The following is an 18,115-nucleotide window of genomic DNA, read 5'->3' on the forward strand; positions in this document are numbered from 1 at the left end:
TTCCTGAAGACAAGCTTTAACACTCTGTGCTCTGTGGCAAGATGCATTATCCTGAAAAATGACTTTATCATCACCAAACCTATTTTCTATCGATGGAATGAGAAAAGTGTCCAAAATGTACACCTGTGCATTGACTGTTGAGGTAATGATTGCCATCTCCCCTGGTCCTTTACCTGACATGCAACCCCATATCATAAATGACAGGAAATTTGATTGTTTTCTTCAGGCAGTCATCTTTATATGTTTCATTAGAACGGCACCTGACAAATGTTCCAGCATCATCGCCTTAGCCAATGAATTTCGTGGTCATCACTGAATATCACTTTCATCCAATCATCCACACTCCATGATTGCTTATCTTTAGCCCATTGTAGCCTCGTTTTCTTCTGTTTAGGTGTTAGTGCTGGTTTTCATTTGGCTTTTCTATATGTAAATCCCATTTCATTCAGCCGATTTCTTACAGTTCTGTCACAAACATTGACTCCTGTTTCCGCCCATTTGTTTTTCTTTTGTTTTGTTGTGCATTTTCTATTTTCAAGGCATATTGCTTTGAGTTTTCTTTCTTGATGCTTTGACGTCTTCCTTGGTCTACCCGTATGTTTTCCTTTTATAACCTTGCCATTTTGTTTATACTTGCACCAAATTTTAGACACAGCTGACTGGGAACAACCAACTTGTTGGATTTCCTTCTTGAAGGAGTTTTATAATCTGTTTAATTGTTTTAATTGACAACTCTCTTGTTGGGGCCATGTTTCCTTTCAATTAGCCAAGTCCAACAGCTCATTAAGATCTGCAAGCACTCTTTTAACTGCAGACTAATTAACTGCAGACTGATTTGCATTTTTAGACTTGTGCCGGTATTTGTTTTAGAAATGCAAACTACAAGGTGATTCCATATTTTTTTCCTCAGCATTGAGTGATTCCATTTTTTTTTTTTTTTTTTAAACAAAAATTGTTTTGTGTCATATCTGTGATTTATTTGCTACATAGTAATAAAGCTGGGTGAACATCCTCTAAGTGTGGTGATTCCATAAATTTTGCCACGGGTTGTAGCATCGTGCTGTGGAGGTGTTTATCAGACAGCTCAGCGGCGGGGACTGGTCAGGGTTGAAGGAAAGCTGAACGCAGCAAAATACAGAGATATCCTTAATGAAAACCTGTCCAGAGCACTCAGGGCCTCAGACTGGGCCAAAGGTTCACCTTCCAACAGGACAATGACCCTAAGCACACAGCCAAGACAACGCAAGAGTGGCTTAGGGACAACTCTGTGAATGTCCTTCAGTGCCCCAGCCAGAGCCCAGACTTGAACTCAATCGAACATCTCTGGAGAGACCTGAAAATGGCTGTCTACCGACGGTCCCCATCCAGAGCAACAGAGTTTGAGAGGATCTGCAGAGAAGAATGGCCCAAATCCAGGTGTACAAAGCTTGTCGTATCATACCTAAAAATACTTGAGGCTGTAATCGCTGCTGAATACTTATGTCAGTGTGATATTTCAGTTTTTTTTCTATTTAATTTGCAAAGTTATCAAAAATCAGTTTTTTGCTTTGTCATCGTGGGATATGGAGTGTAGACTGATGTGAAAAAAATAATTTAAAGCATTTTAGCGTAAGGCTGCAATATAAAATGTGAAACAAAAATAGTCTGAATACTTTCTGAATCCACTGTGTTTATATGTATAATGTGTGTGTGTGTGTATAAATAATATTTTACTATTGTTATTTTGATATTTTAAAACTAATATTTTGTTTTTAGTTATTTTAATAGTAAGTTTTATATATAGAGAGAGAGAGGTTTACGTGTTTGTGCATTTATATATAATATTCTATTGTTATTTTAATAAAAATATTACAATAACAATTATATATAATATATTATTTATATATGAAAAATAATGTTTTTAAGTAATACAATGATTAAATTTATATATATATATATATATAATTATTATTTAATAATTTATTTTATTTGTGAATTTTATATGAAGTAGCCCTTACAAAAATTACCACGCAACCATTTAACGCCAAAAAGACATATTACTACAGTTATTATTACTACAGTAAAACTGGTCATCAAAATATAAAATGCCTAACTTATTATAAATTCAGTGGGAGCAACTACTTTAGAATGGTATTTTGGCGGAAACTAGTTACCATGGTGTTTTTATTTTTTGCCAAGGGAGCTCACTATGTATTGAACCACAACAATATTCTGACCTTGCAGACAAAGGGTTTGTTTTGTAAACTGGTCGAGTCTGGTTGTTTGTATTCATTTGTGTCTATTGTATCAAACGACTTTGGCTCTACTGCCTCAGTAGTTACAGTACATTATTGCTGCTGTTTGCAAATGAGGCCGATAGCGCGCGCGTGCTCGTGTTTCCTTTTCGAGTGTTTGTAGTCTGTCAGATGTCGTGACGTCACGTCTGGAGTCGCAGTGTAAAATGTAACTACTATATCCACATACATGTGCGCAAGACTTTAGATCAACACAAAACCAGCATGGAATTATCACACCAACAACCCCAGAGAAGAAACCACAACAAAGGCTCGAACTAACCAACTTCAGAAAAAAAAAAAGACACTCTGGACTGTGTGTTCCGGGTTTTCGCGCTGACACCATCTCTGTTTGGAAGCCGAAGTGTCGTTTGAAGTTGAAGCGTTGTAGTTGCGTTCGCGCATGCATGGACTTGATTGTTTATATAGTTTTGGAGGAGTTTATTAGAAGAAAGTGCAATGACTACAAACTACAGTGAGGAACTGGACTTCAGACTCATATTTGGGGAAACCAGTCATAATCATAATCTTCATCAGTCCTCGCTGGGCCACACAGGTTTGTACTTTACTTTCAGGGACGTGACGCTTTTAAAACGCTTCCATTATAATCAACGAACTGCGTGCAACCGCGCGATGATAACTGACAGGGTTCTAGTCGCGTTTAGATGGTGTGTAATATTTTCAAAAAGTGGCGTTGTTTGGATCTGTCTGTGGTACATAAATATAACTGTGTGTTGCCAAATATTAAAAGATCGCTTCCTTATCTTTCAACATCAAATGTGTCAGTTCGCGCTTAAAGAGGAAGGTCAAAAACTAATCAGGCGAAACATCTTTTGAAAACATGTGCATAACGTACTGTACGTTATAAAATCAGCGTTTTCATGTTTAACTCTGTAGATAACTGACAATCAATCGCTTTTTTTTCGCACATTTATGGTTGTTTTTGTTTCTTTGGCACTGTTAACATGTCACTTCCCATACATACTGTCCACTGACATCTGTAGGTAAAACAGTTTGATAACGTGGTTTAACTCGCTGTAAATCACCTTTCAAGTTTAATTGCTGGACATTTGACTGCTGAAGTGTGTTATGACAGTAAGGTTAACAGATAGTCTTATCAGTGAGGCAGCATCCATAGCTCGTGGATCAGTGTGTGTTTGTGTGATATTTATGGTCAGCTTCTGTTGCACTTTTTTCAGCTGTAAGTTTGCTCACTTGTTTGAACTGGCATCTTCTTCTAATGTATTTGCTTATGTACATATGTATAATATGTATAATATATATATATATATATATATATATATATATATATATATATATATATATATATATGTAGGTGTGTGTGTGTGTGTGTTAACGAATAGCAAAATACTTAGGCATTGTTTTTGGCTACTGTTGTAGGCAATACTGAGTTTAAAAAATGTTCAGGGTAGACGGCATTTTACATTCGACTCAAATGAAAACTGTGTTGGGTTACGATTACAGTCTGATCGAAATGTCGTAGCGTTCAAGGTCATGTCTAATTTGTATGTTTTCTGTAGTTTTCAAAATGTTTCATTGGCTGAATGATCGAGTCTGATATAGATTTAGGTTAAAGCTAGCTTCAAATGGCTGGGCTTTAGCTCTAAGTTGGCTGCACAAACATCCAGCCTTGGCTGTGGCCGGGATTTCCACCTTCTTGCAGCGTAAATTCCGCTCATTTGGAGGCTTCAGCTCCTCCCATTAAGAGGTGGGTCCCTCCCGCTTGGAGGTGAGCCCCTCCTGATTGGAGGTGAGCCCCTCCCTCTTAGAGGTCTCCGGTCTGCAGCTATACCTTCTTGGAATGATCGGCACCAAGGTATACAGCAGTATATCCCAGCATCATGATTTTCACATGGGAAATCGACATGTAGCTTCTGAAAGTTCATGTACCCTGAAGTCGACCCCATACTGCCGAATTACTGACATACATTTTCCTCAGATATTTGTGCATCATTTCAACCTTAATCACGGTTCCATCTAGCCAGCGCAGTTAATACTGTGCAATCTCCGAGACAAGGGTTCTGGTCCCATGTGAACCAGGAAGTAATCACATTTACATAAGCACTGATTTAGAGTTTTGTTCTAAAATTACATTTTTACACCACTGATGGTTAGGTAAAGGAATGGGTTGAGGGTAGAGTCAGAGAGTATTTAGCAGAGACGGGCCACTTCTTTCGAAATTAATGGGAGAAGTTGGAACTCCCAGCGGTCAACAGATGTTGAAAAGAAGTCTCGCCTTACAGGTAAAAGAGCCAATCACATTTTAGATACAGACATTGCCTGTCAATCAACTCGAGAATGCACATGTGCATTAGCTATACAAGCCAGGAAAATTAAATTTTTTTAGCGTAATCTGAGGTAAAGAAGCACAATTTATGATACCAGTGGTGTCGGACTTTACTGTTGATTTTAAATATGTTCTTTGATTGTTACCTTGACCAACCATTTTGGAGATTTCGGTCTTTCCCCATTTAAGTAGATATGAGCTGCACTTTCGTGACTGGAAATAGCTTCCTGGGAGTGTTCCAAAGATGGCCGCCAGTGGACTGACTTGCTAGAAAGACTTTCGTAGAGTTAATTAAATATGCATTCCTGTTAACTACGTTACATTATTTACAACTAACAATAGCCCTACAACTCACTTCTGGTTCCACTCTGTGGACATTTTACCAGGAAAGTGGAGCTCAAATGTGCCCAAACATTCAAAAACACTTCCAGCTTTGGCCACAGGGGGTAGTGCTTCTGATTTCAGTGCAGACCGATTTGAGCTGAAAAACATACAACCCATTTTTCTGTCCTTAACAGCTGTTAAGGATATGTCAAATTAAATGTGCCATGTATGGTGATTAAGGTCTATATAATTTCTGTTAACTGTACTAATAAAGCTTATGGCAGTAATAACAAATAATGATAGATTTGAAAAAGAAGCGTTAACATTGGGATAGGTGGAGATGCTCTAATGGGTGAACGTGACTTTCAGCCTCCACGTCCCAGTCAAATAACCTCATCAAATGTGGTTGCTGGCAGTTTTTCATGAGGGGAGTTGTTTTCCACAATTTTATGCAAACTCGCATTTAGGTCAAGGTCCATTCTGGTATGGAATGCCCATTTTTCTTTCTCCAGTCAATTCCCAATGGAAAATAAAATCCTGCCCTACATTATATTTTTGTTGAATATTATGTTTCAGTTAGAAATATGTGACATCTATGTGAATTCCATTTCATGTTGACTTGAAGGAGGGCTGATGTCCAGGCATGGCATTTTCAGTGCTGTGATGTTTGAACCACCTTCCTTTTTGGTTGTTACTTTAGAATCCAGATTGGATGATGATGCCAACTGCTACCCTCTCTTTGCTTCTGGGTCCCACCATCCTACAGTACAACAGGACAGCTGCTCATCACAGCTGTATGCTGCCCCTCACCCTGGTTCTGTCCAACCTATGGAGTCCCCCAGCAGGGTATTTGACTGTCCAAGCATCCAGATCACCTCGATCTCAACCAACTGCCACCAGGACCTAGGTATCCACCAGTTGGACCAGCTGGCAGGTGCTTGTGGGGAAGGCGGAGCTGGCTCTCTATCAAGGGACCAGCTATTTCCCTTACCACTGGATCCGTCCTACAGGGACTCCTCCTCACTGTGTCCTAGTCCCTGCAGTAGCTTGTCCTCTCGCAGCTGGTTGTCCGACGCCTCATCTTGTGAATCCTTCTCGCATGTCTATGATGATGTGGAGGCAGAGCTGAATGAAGCGGCAGCTCGAGTGCGGCTAGCTTCTCCTCTAGTGTCACCACTGGTGTCTCCTCTACCATCCCCCCTCACGTCTCCCCAGGCATCCCCTCAAGTGTCTCCACTCGTCTCCCCCTTTGGTTCTCCCAGCTGTTTAGCTGCATATGGAGATGATCCTTGGTACCGTTACCAGCAACAACAGCAGCAACATCTGCAATATCAATATGCCCAATCGCTGTCGCCCTATCAGTCACCCCGCACCAGTGTCACAGAGGACTCATGGCTCAATCCTCGCCCACACTCCTCGTCCTCACGGCCTTCCTCTCGGCCAACCTCGCCATGTGGAAAAAGGCGACATTCCAGTGCAGAGGTCATTCCAGGTTTGGCCTCTCCTCACCTGTCACCCAACGCCACACCCTCTCACTCACCTCGGGGAAGTGTCACAGAGGAGACTTGGTTGGGAGGTGCAACATTTGCCCCCTACCAGACCTTTCCATTGGACATTGATATCCCATCCAAAACACGAAGAACGTATCATACCAACCACAACCAGGATCAAGTGTCTCTGTTGCCTGGACAAGAGAACTCAGGTCTTCAAGACCAAGACCTTGCAAACCCATCACTAAACTCAGGCATAGCCGTGTCCCTCCCCAGTTTGAAGAAAGAGGATATAGTGGAACATTTCTTAGCCGTCCCAACGCACTTCCCTTGGGCTAAACCTAAACAAGTCAACACTCCTTTATACAGGTAAATTACTCTGGAGCCAATTGTTCACCCTTTTTGTGGAAAATAGACATTAGTGGGTTACATAATAGATTAGTATGTACAGTACTCCATCATTTATGAACCTGATTATGTTGTAACAATGGAACATTGTGCCACGTTTGTTACAGCTGTTGCTGTTCTCTCTTTCTTGCTCAGGTCCACATCTTTACCTCCACTGGATTGTCCTCTTCCCAGTCAGTTTGGCCAATATGAGTTAAAAATTGAGATCCAACCTAAATCTCACCACAGAGCCCATTACGAGACGGAGGGCAGTCGAGGAGCCATTAAATCAGACTGTGGAAGACACCCTGTTGTAAAGGTCAGAATTTATACCATACCTCAGATCAACCTTCTATAATTGCCATACTGAATGGTGAAGTGTTTACTTTTTTTCACTGTTAAAATAGTTTCTAGATAGTTAGATAGTCGCCCAATTGCAATTATTTGAGATAAGTGTGATTATTGTGCACTTCAAATTCCAATCATATTTTACTGTCCAAATAAGGAAATTTTAAGATAATGTAGAAATGCCATGAATGGTGCATAATGGCAAGAGGTGTCTGCTGTGTAAGAGCACCTCACTTTAGATTTGAAAAACAATGTAGTTGTCTGTTGACCATAACATCACTTGCAGCAGCACTTGCAAAGATGACATCCAGTTTTCACAGACCTGCCGGACAAAGCACGGTAGGTTCACTACTGTAGGTAGACTTCATGTGATGCTGCAGGTCCAGATGCAGGAGAGAGGTTGAACTCCGCAAAAAACACATTGGAATGCACTCTAAACCTACAGTATTATAGGACGAAGGAACATGAAATGCACACAGAAGCTCAAATTCTTTCTTAATACCAAAAAAGGGCTCATGAGTGTAAGGTGTTTAGGGCAGAAATGTACTCATATTGCAATATAATATAAAACAACAGTGTAAATGTAAATTCGACCAAGTTTTTATAGCCTAAAAGGAAATTTTATATCTCTATTTTATTGTATGATTCCAAGTTAAATATGAATAAATTACTTCTTAAGGTCTATTAAGCACACATACACCTTAAGAATTATAACAATTAATCATGATAATCACAATTAATGTATGACAATTAATCGTCAGCCAACTTTCATTATCATGACAAACCTAGCTCTAAGTAAGAATGGTTGTAAGTATGCCATTTATACGTTGACTTCCATGCTGAAGAGTTTAAACACTGGCACTTTCTGAAAATTGCTGTTTGTTTGAGCAGCCTGACATGCCAGTGTCTGACTCAACCAATGGGGTGGGGCAATTTAGGTTGGTACTATCTGTTTGTTCACTGTCAAAGTCACTGCTAAGACAAGACTCATTATTACTAGTGCTCATTCTTGCACATCCATAAATATTAAACTTTGGCATGTAACTCGTCCCTCAATGTTTTTGGTACAGATAAATTTGAGGGTGGGCTCTGTTGATTTAGGCCAGTAAGCAACCACCTAGAACAACGTAGTAGCCACATAGCAACATGCTGGCAACCACCCACAACACCCTAGCATCATGACAGCAAGATTTGCATAGACAAGCACCACTCACATTTTGTTAATCTTCAAAAAAAGAAATCTAGTACTTCTGCAATACAGTGAATACAGTCAGTAGTGGCTCAGAAACTTTCACTGGACAGATTTGTTTATTGTCCCTCATTTACTAGGTCAATGTCAGCACATCACGTAAATCAGCCACAAGTGATCTTTGTTTTGTGATTAAACACACCTGGCCAATGCCTTGTATATGAAAGTACAAGACAGTAGTGAAGTTACTTAAAGGAGTTTCATTGATTATGGTTAATAATTGAAGTATGACGTCCATCATTACCTTTTTGCCCTACTTTGTTTTTGCTAGGCACATGGCACACAAAGTGTATTGTGCACGTAGAGGTTTGTCAGAGTTCACTGAACTCAGGCAGCAGTTGATTTCATTGTTCTGGTAAATTGAGAATGAGTTCCAAACCTCAGGGTGTTTCTCATCTGACATCTGCTCTACTGCAAGTCTAAAATACAAGATTATTGTTTGAGGTGAACTTAAATATTCTGTTTGTGTTGTTAATAGAATAGTTTACCCAAAATGTAAATTGGTATCATTTACTCACCCTCATGTTGTTCCAAACACATTTTTTCTTCTGATTTCTTCTGTGGAACGCAAAAGGAGATATTTGGTAGAATGTTAGCCAGGGTGTACATTTTGACAGAATATTTAAGGTTAACTTTGTCTTTGAAGGAAAAGCAATATTAGTTTAGATTTTATAATATTAGATAATCATTTAAATTACTTAGAGTAGAAGTGGGATATATTTATGCGGTCAATGTGTTTTCATTCATGTGATTTATATCAGTCTGGCTCATGGACAAAAGTTTGATCCTGTCGGCTTGTGGTATTTTTAACAGGTTAAAAGCTAATGTTACATGTGTTGTCCTGTTTGTTTACCCTAACAACCTACAACACAAATTGGTGACCATTCCTGCCACAAGAAGAACAGATGAACTGAGCATAGATAGATAGATAGAGGTGTGTGTTTGCCATGATTTTTAAAATAATAGAAATTATATTTGGATGCTTATTTACTTATTATTTGTTCTAATATCTACAGCTTATAGGATACAATGAGAAGCCCATCAGCCTGCAGATGTTCATCGGGACGGCAGACGAGCGTTACATCAGGCCACACCTGTTCTATCAGGTGCACAGGATAACAGGGAAAACCGTAGCGACGCCCAGTCAAGAGACAGTGATCGCCAACACCAAAGTTCTTGAAATTCCTCTCCTGCCTGAAAACAACATGTCTGCCAGGTACTTGTTGGAAAAACCTCTGATTTACATGAACCCTGCCCTGCATGCATCAGAGAGAGAGCATTTTTGCATAAATAATGTACCGACATGGTTGAGCGTTTAGCCTTTGGATCGGAAAGATGGGAGCTGTTAATGGAAAATATGGGATATTTAGTAGAGGTTTTAAGGCTTTAAATAGAAATTAGAATTTTCCATATTTTGAAATATAAATAGTGTTTTGTGTAAGTCCAAGTTAAATTTATTGTCTCATTAATGCATTAGAGATGGTATTGAAATTACCTATTATATCGGTCTTTTGGTTTCAAACTTAAAACTGTCATTACCACCACAGAATTCTATTAAACACAATACAGAATTTGAGATGTGCTGGAAATGTCATTGTGGTCATCACAGGAGACCAAAAAATCTCCTGTGATGCATGTACATAAACTGTTAGACATTTTTAGTTGTCAAATAAAATTGTGTTAAAAAATGTTTAACGAGACTTTACTTTCTAGAAATCCATAGTGCTAAGTGCCCGATGTTGAAGAAACCCCCTTGCAGGGAAATAATTTTATAAAATGAAAGAGAATCTAATTGACTGGAATATCAAATGGATGTATTTTACCATCTTTCTTTGAAAGCATTGACTGTGCTGGAATCCTGAAGCTGCGGAACTCAGACATCGAGTTGCGGAAAGGAGAAACGGACATCGGCCGTAAGAACACACGTGTGCGTGCTGTATTCCGTGTTCAGATCCCTCAGCACAATGGAAAAGTGCTGTCACTGCAGGTGGCTTCTGTACCCATAGAATGCTGTGAGTATTTTCTTTACTGTGTTGATGTATTTCCTATTGAAACAGGAGCTGTAGCACTAATGGGACAAAGGAAAAACATTATCAAAATGTATTGATAAACGATTCCTTGGCAATTTACTATTGTCTTTCCCTGTGCGCCAGCTCAACGCTTAGCTCAAGAGCTTCCCCAGATCGATAATTTCAGTCCCGCCTGTGGATCAATGACTGGAGGAGAGGAGATGACAATCACTGGCCCAAATATCAACCCAGAGTCAGTAGTCATCTTCCAAGAAAAGGGCTCTGGTAAGGGATGCTTTTTAAATTAATTAATTAGAATGTAGATAATTATACTCGCAACTTGTTTCTCTGCTCTCATTTGAAGCTGTTTTTAGATCAGTAGTTTTGCAATAAGTTTTGGATGTCAATTTGTTTTGTAAAAACAAAAGAGTCTTTGTATCATCCTTTTTCCATTCCAGATGGTAAAACACAATGGGAGGCTGAAGTGAAAGCTATACCAGAAAAGAGTACAAATGTAAGAACAGTATGCTATTAAGTTTGTAGTAAAGAACTTTTACTTTACATGCAAATGCCTTTGAGATCTATAACTGGATTTTTTTTTCAACTTCAGGTTTTTAGTAATGTGGACTTAAAGAAAAACAAAAAGAAAAAGTATCTTTTAGTTATCAAAAAAAAAAAAAAAAAATCAACCCTTGGGACATGAAATTTCCCAAAGTTGAAGAAACACCCAATTACAGGTGTATGTCTCTGCAATTCTTATGTGTTCCCTTTCCTGTTTAGAGAAGCATAGTGGTGAAGATTCCTCCGTATCACAAGAAAACCATGGTTTCCTCCACCCAGGTGCAGTTCTCAGTCAGCAATGGCAAGAGGAAGAAAAGTGCCTCACAGTTCTTCACCTATCTTTCAGGTAATAGTCCTTCTCATTATATAGTACTAGTCTCATAGGGAGCATCAGCATTAAGTCTAGTCGCACTTATTCATGTCGAGAACTGTCTGGAAGAGTCTGTCTGACCAACGTGTCAAACCACCAACCACAGTTCACATTTATACGTGGCGTTTAGGGGTGGGTAAATCTGAAATCGATGATACCACAATAATAGAATGGAATGCAACAAAATGGTACCTTGTTCAATGCAGCAGTCTCAACAAATGGCTGCACAGAGAACAAAAAGATATTAGCAGAAGATGTTGTAGATGTATGATTCTAAATTCAGTCATGAAATTCTACATCCCAGTCTGAAAGGTCCTTTGATTCATAGGTCCTTTGAACATAATCTGAGAATTTGCATGGTGCAGCTGATAGGTCCTTTGACATGTAAGCTGTTAGCCAATCAACTTTCGTACCCCCTATTTTTCTAGCATTTAAATGGCCTCAGTTGTTTACAGGTTAGCCGGAATAACTGCAGCACGCTACAAGAGTTTTCTTTCTGAAAGCCTCCTCCTCCTCAGCACCACAGGTCTAGATCTGCTTAACAGGGATTTAATGTCTAATTGTGCAGCAGCAGCAGCAAGTTGTACATGCTCAACACAGCATGTCTGTGTTCTTTAAAGTAGCAAGTCTTTGTACTTGCTCAGCAGCAGCAGCGTAAGCGGATCTAGTCCGCCAAGACCAAACCTAGCAACATGTCATATCCATTTTAACACCTTAAATCTATTCCAAGAGTTGTCATGACTTAACTGAATTTGCATCAGTCCATAATAAATAGGTACCAATTATTTTATGGACATATAACTTGCAATATGCAGTTGTGAGATATCTCACCATGTTAAGTGCCTCCAACAAAACTCTTGAATACCTTTCAAAGATTTAAAACTATGAACCTCTTAAATTTTTCCTCAAAGTGCTCACTGTAGCTGCCCCGTTCCTTGTATTGGTGGTTTTGTCTCCCAGAAATTGTGTACAAGCCAGTCAATCTGGTTAGAGATTGCAATTTTGGAAATCTCTTGTCAGTTGTGTGAAGTATGGGTGTATTGTCAGACTGTTGGAAAACTGGTCTGAATTTCAGTTTCATTTGGTAAAGATCATACAATATATACATTTTTAAATGCATTGAGAAGTTAGGAAATGTTCAAAAAAGCTCCTAAAGTGAATGTATAAAGTGTTGTTCATCCTCCTTCCAAGCAGTGCAGGTAAAACAGGAGTTTGGTATGGGGACGGATCTTGCCACCAATGATCTTGCAAGGCAAAATCCCACCACCTCCCCAGCAGGCTTCATCACCACTGGGGATCCAATAACATCTGAACAGGCCCAGCCCCTTGAGCAGTGGCTGCTGTCTGGAGGATCAGTCTGTGCTCCATCTTCAACTCATATCAGTTACTCACCTCAGGATTCTTCATATCTGAACCACCCTCATCTTCCAGACAGCAGTCTTAGTGCTGGAGAAGACCTCCACACCATGTTCTACCACCCATCAGTGGACTTCACCAAGTCTTCATACCAGAAACCTCAAGAGAACCTTTCTTACAAAGGACAACCGAATCTTCCCATTGACAGTGGCTTACTGCAAGGTGGCGAGTCATCCCAAATCTTTATCGAGCAACCAAGGTCTCAACTAGGCAAAGAATACCAAGGAATGCCTTTAGAAAAAGGCCATAATCTTCACCACCTTGGCCCCTCCTTAGCATCCAACCTGTCTGTGTTAACTAGCCCAACTGTTGATAGATCTGGTCTGCGCCCTGTGGAGCTGATGCAATTCCCACAGTCCTCCTCGTCCCAGGTGCCTCCTCATCGTCATCACTCCACTCTTGCTACAGTGCCTTCTATCTCATCATCTACCAGAGAGTGCTTGAAGGACCCTCAATCCATCAAAGGTACATCTCACCAGGTAGCCAGAAAAAGTGCAGACCCATTGGGTTACAGTATGTCACAAGGTGGAGAAAGCCTTAATGTTAAACAGGAACCAGATGAAGAGAAAGAGCTAACCTTTCAGACCACAGGACTGCAGGATATCACTCTTGATGATGGTAAGGATATAAAGAGAACAGTTTTACAGAATGCTTCAGCCTCAACAGAAGTTAAGCTTTATTGACAGTATCTGAGAATAATTTAGACTACAGTAATCCACTAACAATGGAAGTCTTGGGGGCAAGGCATTGCATAATAAATGTTAAAATATGCAGTAGCAAAAGTATAGTCACAAGACTTAAACTAGCATCATAAAATCACATACTAGCCTTGTCTGTGCAAAGTTATTTGGAAATATCCAATATATCAACTCCTGTTGTGTCCATTTCAAGCTGGCAAGCATTTATTTTCATATGATACGTACAAAAATACCAGAAAGAAACTGTTTGGCCAACCACACAAATTAAGTTCATCCCCCTAGAAACGTAACCACTAAAAGGATGTTTTAGATATCTTTACAGATCAAATACCACACATTTATGTACTGAAGATGTAATATGAGCACATTAGCAAAAATACAAGCTGAACACTTTTGCACTGATGACAAAATTGGGGTCACGCGCACTGTGCTCGAGACGTAGCGGCACACAGAAAACCAAAGGATAATTTGGCCTTTTGTCATAAATATTTTGGTCTGTATTCCCAGAAAAGAGAGACTATATATTTTAAATGTGTAGATCTGCTAAAAGTGAATATTGTCAACATGGTGTACACTTACTTGTATATAGCTTTAAAGCTAACAGACATGAACTAAAAGCCACAAAACTTTGATTTTGATTTAATTGGGTCTTTAAACCCTTCAGAATGCTTTGCCCATAGACATTCATTGTAAGTGCATTGCAGTAAACATGATTTTGGTCGTGTGGGACGAGTCGAAATAATTTTCTGTGGTAATCAATAGCGTGCCACTGAAAGTCCTTCATTAGCGACACCAGAATATAGCTGTTAACATTTTCTCACCTCAATGCCAAACCCGTTTACTACAGACTATATTATCTGTTTGCATGCAATACACACTTTTGATTGTGCCTCATGTTGAGCTAATGACTTACTGCAAGCTGCATTAACAAAATGTCTGCTAGCTTTGCACCATATGCTAGATGGGATTTTTGTTTACTCTCAAGGAAAACTAGCAGCTGCCACCGCTAGTGTCTGGAAGCCTGTTTAGTTTGGGCCTAATTATAGTCCACAGTCCCGCGGTGCATTGGGAAAGAGGATACTGGCATTGCATAGAGTTACCCAAAAGAGCTAAATATACCACGGAGGCTAATCCACCGCCAGATTTGCATAGCTCTGTTGTGACAGTCTTGCATAGTTTGCATAAGATATTGCTTCCATTAGCTTGGAAGGAGACCTTAACCTTGCAAATAACCTTGACTGAACTTGACCTTTGTTCATGAAGGTATCCCTTCTGTATTTTCTGTATATCCCTTCTGCCTTCCCTATATATAATATAACTTGATTTCAGATGTATTTAAAATTTTATGTTTTAATTTAATATAAGTAATTACTTATTATTTTATTTAAATATAAAACATATGTAAGGAATTTATTTAATTACAAGTACTATTTTTAAATGTATTAAAATTTATTTAATTATTTAAATTTAAGAACAATAATTATTATTTATTAATATAACACTTTCATTACTATTGTGATGATAATATATGTATATTAACAATTATCATTTATGTTAATAATTAACATTAACTTTTTAAAGATTATTTTAATTAATAGAATCTCTTTTAATAAAATAATAATTTAAATATACAAATTATATGAAATTTTATATATTAGAAATATTAATTAGAAATATCTTATTTAATTTATAAATAAAACCAAAACAGTATGTGTATTTTTGTTTGTGGTATACTCCTTTTTACCTGGCCCACCGTCACCGCGTCTCAACAGCACTTTTCCGTGTTGGAGAGGACAGGTGCAGTGGACTGGAATACCCCTGTTGAGTGAGTGCTGTTGTCCGGCATCATGCTCCCTTCATTGCCGGTGTGTGTGCGTGCGTGTGTGTGTGCGTGTGTGTGTGTAACCCTGCACGTGTGTTGTTTTTCACCTACACTCGAACAGATTCATTTCCAAATGCGCACAGCTTCCTTTTCTGTCTATGATATATTTATAGCCCACACTGTATACTCTCGTTTCCCGTTTCGTACTGATCATGCATGCCATGTTTTAAATAGCTTGTGTATTTAAAGTGTATTATGGACATTATATAGGCTTTTTACATTACATTTGAATTCATAAGAATGGCTGCATTTTAAGACTTCTGTAGTAATAGTAATTCAATTTCAGCCTTTGTGGTTTAATACCACCCATGCAAGTTGTGAAGTGTAAAATGATGCTGTGCACAAGCTTAAGCATGCTCTAAATTAAAGTAAGAGCTGCGGGGAAACACCAGCGATTATGTATAACACTGTCCTCAGATTGACTATAAATGGAAGAAAATGAAATGTTGCTCATTCATCACTCTTTCCATGATTTAAACTGAATTGCAAAAATGTGCCTAGGTTATATTTCACCCCAAAATCTAAAGAAAAGCAAAAAAGAAATTATAATCTGCAAAAAGAAAATGAAGCATATTTCTAGGACCATAAAGATTGTTTTGACCATAAAAATTAATTATTTTTATTTTATGAATTTATTTTGTTTTATAAATAACAAATATATTTATTTATGTTACTATTCTAAATGTTGATTCTCATTTGATTCTTATTACTGTAATATGTATGTTTTTTATTGTAAAAATGATTTAAAAAAAAATCTGCATAAATTAAACACAGTTAAAAAAATACTACCATGATATATAAATGCTATTAAAATAATATCGTAATTTTTTTTTCTGCATATGGTGCACCTGTCACAATGCAAAAAATCATAGTGGTCCTAAAAATAAGCTTATTTTTCTTTAAGCAAAATATAATTTCTTATTTCTGTCTTTTAATTTTGGGATGAAATATGACCCGGACATGTTCCTGAAAGGTTTCATTGGATTCACCCTTAAAAATCTGTTCTCATATGTTTGTTCTCTTTGCAGTAAGTGAGATCATTGTCAGAGACTTGTTCGAAATTCCAGACTCAGAGGATACCAACAGTGTGCCATAGCTCCACTCTCATGGGCGATGGGTCCCACAGATCACAAAATTAATCTTCCACAGGACTTTAGTACTGCAACCATTAGTGAACTGATTAACAGAAGCATGGACATCTCATTATAACTGCTTTGACTGCGGAAGTCTCTTCCATCATACATTTACTGCACCTGTGGAAAAGACGTTTATTATGAGCAATACCATTAGGATTTTAAACATTGTTAAACTGGGCATGTAAAATGTACTTTCAAATGTACAAGTCCGTTTGTGCCTTAACCTGACATGCCTTTTATCCTATTTGAATGTTTCAGTTGTGTTTAGTTGTCTCTTAATTTGGATTTTTAATGTAGTTGAAAAATCCAAATCTATTCTTGTACGGTTTTAGATGATTAATTATGAAAAAGAAATATACATCAGCATGTAGCATATGAGAGAGTCCAATGTTTCTGTTAGCTGAGTTTCACTTTAATCCACTGTGATACCTGTTTGACATCTCAATAGATTATTTTCTCATGCTTTTTATCATTGCTCAATAGTTTTTCAAAATGAAATTGTATTTATGAATTTTTACTGAACATAAAAGAGGTTTTGTGACATTTTGCGTGAGTGACCTTTTATTCGCAGTAAAAGTTTTTGTGTATCGCAACCCCTTTCGACATTTATTCACGTGCAAGTGATGAATTATCAATATTGAAGTTTTCTTACGTTAAAATGCTAATTCTTGATATCAGGAAGGGAATTACTACTAGTGAAAGTGCTTATTTGTGATATTAGTCATTACTTTTGCACTAGCAAAAACAGTATAAAAACGTCATCACAGAAAATGAATTTTACTAATAGAATTTCAAAATGATCTGTCATTCACACCTATTCAAAACAGAATTACAGATATCTATAATTAATTCCAAATACACGTACTCCTTACTAGTAAAAATAATAATTTTTATATCAATAATTATATTATTACTAGTGCAAATTTCCATTTCAGACATGAACAAAATGCTTTTTTTTTTTTTTATCTGTAATTGGGTTATCACAAGTGGCAGTGTTAATTTCATATGTCTGTGTTGTGTTTATAGATAGTAGGAACGACTTTTAAAATAGCTTTAATCATTCTTCTATTTATTGATATCTGAAATCCCAAATCTAACATGTTGAAATGCATTTTCACTAGTTGTAATTCTATTTTTTCATTTCAACATAAGGCTGGGCATAGAAATGCATCAATTCATCGACTACAAACTCTTCAGACATGTTTAGTAAGATCTGTTCTCTGTTTTGTGTGCAGCTGTGTTGTGTTCTGTTGTCACTAATGCTGTGGAGGACCTGTTTTTAGATAAACAAAACAAGTTTTCGCTTGAACGCCCCAATGTCACGAGGGGGCTGCATGAACTGTTGTTCTCATGCCCTATCATAAACGCACACAGGAGATCAACGGTCAATGAAAATTTTCGCTAAATAATACATTAAATTTCAGATTGTTTCTCACCAACCCTTATCGTATGCTTTTATAACAATCACGAGTCTCATGGAATAATTTATTAGACTTCTGAATTATACTTTTGTGTTCTTTTGAAGCTTGAAGATGTACCATAAACTGCCTTTGTGTGACATCACTGAGTACAACATTTTTTCCCCCACAATTTCTCCCTTTGTGTTAAGAAAAAGAAAGTCATGTAGGGTTAACAACACAGGGGTGACTAAACAATGACTGAAT

At 37.9% G+C, this 18,115-nt stretch overlaps 1 protein-coding gene across 2 annotated transcripts; it reads left to right on the plus strand.

Moving 5' to 3' along the window:
- The first annotated feature begins 2,406 nt into the window (after positions 1-2,406).
- Positions 2,407-16,994, plus strand: LOC127436285 (nuclear factor of activated T-cells, cytoplasmic 3-like). Of its 2 annotated transcripts, none has more exons than XM_051690355.1 (10): positions 2,407-2,829; positions 5,606-6,764; positions 6,939-7,101; positions 9,396-9,595; positions 10,219-10,391; positions 10,533-10,673; positions 10,847-10,902; positions 11,169-11,295; positions 12,511-13,353; positions 16,344-16,994. In XM_051690355.1, the coding sequence occupies exons 1-10, from the start codon at positions 2,733-2,735 to the stop codon at positions 16,409-16,411; spliced, it is 3,027 nt and encodes a 1,008-aa protein (XP_051546315.1). In that variant the 5' UTR covers positions 2,407-2,732; the 3' UTR covers positions 16,412-16,994. The 2 variants fall into 2 exon arrangements, with proteins under 2 accessions (XP_051546315.1, XP_051546316.1); XM_051690356.1 differs by having other exon boundaries at positions 12,514-13,353.
- Positions 16,995-18,115: the final 1,121 nt, after the last annotated feature.

The sequence above is a fragment of the Myxocyprinus asiaticus genome, chromosome 46, assembly GCF_019703515.2.
Source record: "Myxocyprinus asiaticus isolate MX2 ecotype Aquarium Trade chromosome 46, UBuf_Myxa_2, whole genome shotgun sequence".
NCBI lineage: Eukaryota > Metazoa > Chordata > Actinopteri > Cypriniformes > Catostomidae > Myxocyprinus > Myxocyprinus asiaticus.